Source organism: Oxyura jamaicensis, chromosome 28, assembly GCF_011077185.1.
Source record: "Oxyura jamaicensis isolate SHBP4307 breed ruddy duck chromosome 28, BPBGC_Ojam_1.0, whole genome shotgun sequence".
Taxonomy (NCBI): Eukaryota; Metazoa; Chordata; class Aves; order Anseriformes; family Anatidae; genus Oxyura; species Oxyura jamaicensis.
The window spans coordinates 2,259,387-2,266,836 of NC_048920.1; the positions used below are offsets into that span (position 1 = coordinate 2,259,387).

General features: G+C 46.5%; 1 protein-coding gene across 1 annotated transcript; it reads right to left on the reverse strand.

The window, feature by feature from the left end:
• On the reverse strand, window positions 1-2,572 carry KLF2 (Kruppel like factor 2). The gene is made up of 3 exons (XM_035348035.1): window positions 2,413-2,572; window positions 1,339-2,230; window positions 1-898 (listed from the first exon to the last, which is right to left on the reverse strand). Exons 1-3 carry the CDS (start codon window positions 2,485-2,487, stop codon window positions 723-725), a joined length of 1,143 nt encoding a protein of 380 aa, XP_035203926.1. The 5' UTR covers window positions 2,488-2,572; the 3' UTR covers window positions 1-722.
• Between the last annotated feature and the right edge of the window lie 4,878 nt (window positions 2,573-7,450).

A 7,450-nucleotide genomic window follows, 5' to 3' on the forward strand; every position in this document is an offset into this window, starting at 1 on the left:
TCACAGGAATTAAAGATTTATTTTATTAAAAAGATGAAATGTTTTCAAACATTGAAAAATTACGTTTTTATAAAAACAGAAATAGGCAAAATACCCATTTGTCTTCTATTTACATATACAATATTTCTCACTGTATAAAATTATTTACAATATATAAAAAAATTACAGTAAAATAGGTTATTTTCTTACAAGACATCAAGCCCTGTACTTCTAGTGTAGATCATGGCAAACAAGAATATTATTGCACCTGTGAAACAAACAGTCTAACAATAGGAGTGTTCTCTTAGCCATGCCTTCAACTGAGATCTAAAATAACATCGGTAGCTACAGTAACATTCATTTAATCTCTTCTAGGGTCAACTTCAGGCAGTTTCCATACAAACATTGTCTCATAAAGCTTAGGACTGGGCAGTTAGAATTGGAAAAAAACGTATTTACAGCTTCTTCTATACAATCTGTATGGAGTCTTACAGAGTTTACCCTTCACAGAAGCTGCATAAATAACCCCTATTCTCCTGAATGGAACGGGCAGGTTCACTGATACAGTCACGTCAAATTCTCTGCAGGAGATGACTGGCTAAGTCTCCTTGTGTCAAATCCTCCTCGGCTTCCACTGCTAGAGTGTCGGTGCCTCCCTACGTAGTACCAGCTACAGGTTTTTAACAATTCTGCACCTGAGCAGTTAAATAACGTCCACTGTTCGCAGGTCAGAGTCTCTGGGGCTACATGTGCCGTTTCATGTGCAAAGCCAGGTGGTCTGACCTGGAGAATGCCCTGTCGCAGAGGTGGCACTGGAAGGGCCGGTGGCCGGTGTGCTTGCGATAGTGACGGGTGAGCTCGTCGGAGCGAGCAAACTTCCAGCCGCAGCCTTCCCAGTTGCAGTGATAGGGCTTTTCACCTGTTGGAGAAATCACAGAGACTGTGACTCAGCACGGCACTCCCACATACAGACAGCATCACACGCTAGGCAACTTTCTGTTTTTATCTCAGCATATCCTTTTATTTCCCACCAAGCTCTCTGCAGTAAGATCCAAGTAATATTAAGCCACAAGACTCCTCTAGCAATTCCTTTACTATCCTGTACCTGCACTGAGTCTTCTGAGAAAGAGCATTGGAAGATATGAGCCCTTATAACAGTTTTGACCCTCATATGCACTGGAAAACACTTAGATATTATAAGTCTGATCACCTGTCACAGCCCAACTGTTAAAGTTTTTGGAGTTTAGAGGCTACAGGGTTAAAGCTCAGTCTGCGCTCTGCATACAAACTGTTCTACACAGGTGGCTATCCCAACAGGCAAGCAACTTATCTACGGATGAAGCATCCAGCGGTATTTACCTGTGTGTGTCCTGAGGTGGGCCTTCAGGTGCGAACTCTTGGTGTAGGTCTTCCCACAGCCTGCGTAGGTGCACGTGTGAGTGGCTGTCCTCTTCCGAGGCCAGGAGCGCCGTCCTCTTTTTGGCTTGGAGTCCAGCAGCTCCAGAGGCGAGGAAGGAGGGGTGAGCATGCCTCTGGGAGCAGAGGGTTGTAAGGGCAGGCTGTCCTCGAAAAGGCCAAACTGGGAGGTGTTCTGGTACTGGAGATGGGTCTGCGGGTGGTGGAAGCTGGAGGCTGGGTGGTAGCTTTGCTGGAAGGACACGGACGAGGTGCACATCATCTGCGTGTGGCAGTCATTCACCATGAGATCATCGGGGCTCAGCGGGGGCGTCTCTGCCCCAGGGATTTGGGGAGAGCTGGCCACCCGGGGCTGCTCGTAGGCCATCATGCAGGTTGCGTTGCCCTCCTGCTTGATCTTCGGGCAAGCCTGGGGCACCAGACCCATGACTGGCCCATAATTGTCCATGTCAGGCTCGGGCTTAATGTTCTCGACGAACTGCGGGCCCCCGAAGCTGGGCGTCACGAAGAACCGCCCGTGGACGTTGCCAGGTGGGCAGTAGTTGGAGTCCATCTCGGAGCGGATCATCTCCGGCATGAGGCCAGCGTTGTAGGGCGGAGGGCTGCCCTGCTCCAGGGCACTGTAGCATCCCGGGGACGGATTTGTCTGGTAAAAGCCGCTGCTCTCCCCTTGCGTGGGGGGATAGTCCCCGCCGGCAGCTCCCTGGCCATAGCTGTCGCTGCCCATGGAAAGGATAAAATCCAGCACGTTGTTGAGGTCTTCATCCTCTTTGCGCGGGGAGAGGCTGCCCCAGGTGCCAGCGGGAGCCTTGGCCTCCTGGTCGCACTTCCACCTCTGGGGGAGAAAGAAAAGGCAGAAGGTTAGCGGTGCTGTTTGGGGAACACGGAGGGCTTTGTAGGGGTGCGGGGTTAAGGGAGCAGCGGGGCCGCGGCACCGCCGCACACCCCTGCGATGAGCGGCGCCGGCCTCAGCGCGCCGGGGGGCGGGTTGAGGGGGACTACAGGGGCCGGACTCACTTCGTGGAGGGCTTTCTCTCGGCAGGGGCTGGCGAAGGTGGCGAAGGAGGGCAGGATGGTGTCGCTCAGCGCCATGGTGCGGCCGGGCGGGACGGCGGACGGCGCGGCGCGGCGAGCCGCCCTCCCCACCTTATAACGCGGGCGCGGGCGCCCTCAAGCCAATTGCAGGGAGCGGAGGAAACGCGTCCCGGACGGGGCGGGCGGGAGGCAGCGGCTCGGGCGCAGCCTAAATTTAGCCCCGGTATAAAAGGACGCGAACAGCTCCAACCGAGCCCGAACGGGGCGGAGAGGGGCGGAGCGGGGCCGTGAAGGGTCCACGCGCCCCTCCACCCCCACCCGCCTCCCCTCAGCGCGGGGTCCGCCGGCCGCGAAGCCGGGACCCCCGCCTCGGGTCGCTGCCTCCGGCTGGGGTCTGCCCCGGGGGCCGCTGAGGGTTCCCTGCCCTCGGGACACCCCGAGCTGAGGGGACGCTGAAGGGACCCTGCCCTCGGGACCCCAGAGCTGAAGGGATCCTGCCTCCCCTGGGGGCGCTGAGGGATGAGGGGCCACAGAGGGTGTCCCTGCCCTGGGGACGCTGAGGGGACTCTTTGGGACATGAGGGGGTGCCGATGGGTCCGTGCTCCAAGTGACACTGTGAGGGACCTGCTGTGAAATGGGGGACGCGGATGGCTCCCTGCCCCATGGATGCTGAGGAAGATCAGCAGCTGCCCCACAGCCTGGCCTCGTCCCTGGGCTGTGCCCCATAAAAAGAGTTTGAGCTGGGTGGGAGCAGGAGGTGCAACAAGCACAGCACGGGAGGCAGAGGCACTGCTCCGTGTGGATGAACGCAATGGTCACCCTCCAGCCTCACAGACCCACTTCACTACTGTAGGAGAGTCTTTTTACCCCACTCGCAAGCGGTCTCCCCGCAAGGAAAAAGCTGGAGACTTGCGTTTAATGGAAGCTCGGGTCTCTAGCGGAGTTTCCATTTGCTGCACAAAGATTGCCAAAATCAACGTTTCCTTATGACATTATGAGAGAAATAATGCAAGTAGCTTCTGTGATCTGCTTTGGCCGTAGCCAAATCATGGTCCTGGGCTGAATTTTTTAGAAGGGAAGACTGTTCCTCTCCCTTACCTTGGCCTCTAGCTCAGATGCCCAGTCAGAAGGAGCTATTCTCCAATATTTTTTGCTAATGTGGTTCAGGCTCCTGTTTTTGAGAATCGCAGCTGCTTGGCAGCCAGCCAAGACCAAAAGAGCAAAAGTGGCAATTCTGAAATTGGGAAAAACGACCATCTATCACAGGATAGACCGATTCTTTGAGAGCCTGTTCAGAGAAAGAGCTATGCTTTCCCTGTACCTCCTCCATATTTCCTTTGCAATCACTTCTGAAAGGATTTCTAAGTGAGCTTGAGATCAGAAGAGTGTAGGAGAACAACTCTCACTTTTATATGCTGTGTGCCCTGGGAGAGGAAAAAGCGATGGCCCTTGATGGGTTCTGGTTCTCAGAAACATTTTGAACATGTTCACTAAAGCCCATCCCAGGCTTGTGGCTGTATGCAGCCATCTCGGGAAAGCACAGTTGCTAGGGTGAATAAATGATCTTTTCAATAGCTACACATGTTTTAAAATAATGAATATCTCTTGTATAACTTTCTATAGTTTTTATTCTAAAAGTTCACAGGATGGCCAGGAGGAGCAGCCAAACTTCTGTGACTGGAGCAGAATCAATACACTGAATGCATGGTAACGAAGTACACAAAGATGTATGACTCATAGCTATGTAATGTCACACTTGTGTAATCTTTCAATGTAAACTCTTTTCCTCTAATAAAATGTTAGTAAGTGTACAATACGTATATATGGTGCCGTGAGTCAGCCAAGAAAATATACTCTGATGAATTCCGAATGAATGTGAATGTTCCCTTGATAACACACCCTGAATGTCTGTGTCAGTTTATGTGCTTGTGATTTCAGCAACAGCTATAACAAAATATTTTGTTTCTAGGATATACAACTGTATGTGTACATTTCACTGAGAAGTCTAGTCAGACGCTGACTGCTGGTAGGCACTGAAAGGACGTTCGTTGGTAGCCCTGCACTGACTCCGTCACCTAACTGTCATGTTTTTTTCTGTGAATAAAGGAAATGCTTAGTGGGCAGTGAGGATGAAAGCCAAATTAATGAAATAATAATTTAACTGCCTTTAGTTTCTTTTTGTTTTCAAATAAAGCTGCAAAGCTAAAAAAATGTTACTATATTAAACTTGGTAAGATGAATGCGAGAATTTATTTACGTTGTGAGTCACTAGTTCTGTACAAATTGAGTACAACGTTGCCATGACCTTCCACTTGGTTTGTGGTTGTGCTAAATTTTCTGGCTCTTTTTTTTTTTTTTTTTTTCTCCTGCATGCAACGCTTATTTAAAACATCTAAAATCGAGACTCTGGCACTGATCTCACTTATGACAGCATAGATCAGGAGTGATGCCACTGGTGTATAAATGTGAAGAATGTGAGATTAAAAGGTATTTGTTAATCTGCTGTGGGTAGAGGAGAACTAAATGAAGTGTGATTTGTCTTCCTGCCAAAGTAAACACAGGCTCTACCATTTTTGTATGACAAAGTTGATTTTTATAGGTGTTGCTGCTGATCTCTGTTGTTGCTTTTACATCAAGAGAAACTTTTGAAGGGATTGTAGTCAAGATTCCACAAGTTAATAAAAGAAGATTCAGAGTCGGGGCTGTGTGATGAACTGCACATTTGGTGAAACTGCAGCTGGATCAGTTGGTGAGAATGCCCACGTCACCTGGCTTCTAGAGCATTCTGAGTCATTGCAGAACTCAAATAAACAAACAAAAGAAGCTCTCCTTTCTCATGAGATTGTTCTCAGAAAGCCCTGACTTGCACCTAGAGCTAACGTAGTAACAGCAGGGTAAACAAGATGAGAATTAGACCTCTCAGAACACTGTTCAGAATCCCAGTGATAGTAAGGCTATGACCAATCATTACATATTTAAATGAGACAAACATTATCATAGGATTTCTGTGTGCCCATATCTGTATCTCAAATTACCACAGCTCTGTTGACTCACAAGGTTTTGGTTAATTCAAACTGCAGATTCTGAATGAGTACTTTTAAAAGTCTAATCTCAAAGAAGAAGTTGGTAAAATGATGTAAATAACCACATAAAATGAAATATACAGGTATTTTTAAGATAGGCATCTCATAATTCCAGGACAGTGATTTAACCCTGTAAGCCTTTTATCTGATTAAAGTAACAACACAAATTAATTTGATAAAGGAGCCTTTTTGAGCCAGACCTTTCATGACTGGAGTTTGTTCCCATACAAGAACTTAAAGACAAAGGTGAACCTTCATCTCTTTGATAACCTTAAACTGATGGGGCTCATTTGATATGACATATTTTTATTTATTTATTTGTTTATTTGTTTATTTATTTATTTATTTATTGTGATTCTCTGAACTGTGTGCACATTTTCAAAATCTTTCTTGAAGATTGAGCACCAAAAACATGAATCAGCACACAAACACGGTACCCCTCTTTAGCTGAGGGGTAACTTGCACACTTCCAGTTATGGCATTCCCCTGGAAGCTCACACGTGAGTGAATTTCACAAAGCCCTCCTCTCTCCCAGCTCCTTCACGGCATCTCAGCTTCCCAGCCAAGGGTACCACCACCATGTAAATATGGTCAGCACTCAGTGCAGGCTCAAGACTTTTCAACTGGATTTAGTTTTAGTGACATCAGAATATATGGGGCACAAAGAAGACCAAGAAGTAGAAGAGAGCCCTGGGTGGGAGTGATGGTGGGCCACGATGCAGGGCTGGGAGGCATCATCAGAGGCTTGGAGCAGCTGGGAGGAACCCAGCCTATTAAGGCTGCACAGAGGGGAGGTGAAGACTGTGTGTGGGCAGCAGCTAGTGTGTTGCCCTTACTTCCTGTAAGAAAAGGTACCACTAAAAGAGGCATCTCACAACGGCCATCTCTAGCAGGGCAATTTTGCTGCCATTAGTGTTCTGTTGACCCAGGTAACAATCTGGTTTTGCCTATGCCAAAAAGCCGAGCTGCTTGCATTTTTTTGTTCCTAGAAGCTTTAAAGCTTCTCTGTATGGCCATGCATGGTGTTTATTTCTATATCAATAGTGAAGCAGTTATAATAATTATTAAACAATAGCATGTCCTTCTAATTATATAGCACTTCCTTGATCTTTGTCATCTAAGACTTTATCAGTAACAGTTTCTGTTTTCTTCCAGGTCATTGTTAGCAATGTTGAATTGTAAGTGACGATAAAAAAGATCAAGAACTAATAAACCTGCTTGATTAAAATTAAATTAGATTTCAAGATGTATCAGCTTGTGTTTGGACCAATTTGCGTGTGCACACCATATTGATTTGTCATTTTCTTGTTTCTTATTGTGAAAACCATATTGCATAAGGCAAATCCTTACAGAGATTTGCTTGTTACATCAACGCTGCTGCCTTATTTAAAACACTGTCAAAAGCCATTGTCATTAGCTAAACCAACTCTCTTTATTTATGATTCTTTTTCTGCATTAAGTCCTTCCAGCATTTTGCTCAGGTTTATATAACACAGATGAGCCTATGTGGGTCATTCTGTTTACCCTGTTCAAATATTGACATAATATTAACATTCTTCAAGTCACCTGGGGCTTCCCCACTGTTCTGAAATTGATTGATAATAAACATTAACCATCTGGATATGTCCTTAGTTGGTTCTTTTGAAACACTTACTTATAAGTTACCCAGACCTGGCAACTTAATATTGTTTGAGTTGAGTAGCAGTTGTTTTAACATCCTCCTTGGTTACTGGAATGGAAAGTATTTCAACATCATTATTGTCTGATCTGAATACAGCATCTGGCTTTTTCCCAAAGAGAGAACAGAAGTATTTTTTAGCACTTCTGCTTTTTCAGCATTATTATTGACAGGTCTATCATTTCCATTCATTGTGATGGCAATCTTAATTTGTTTTAGTGAAAGCCTTATTAGCTCATTTCACAAAGATTAACAAATG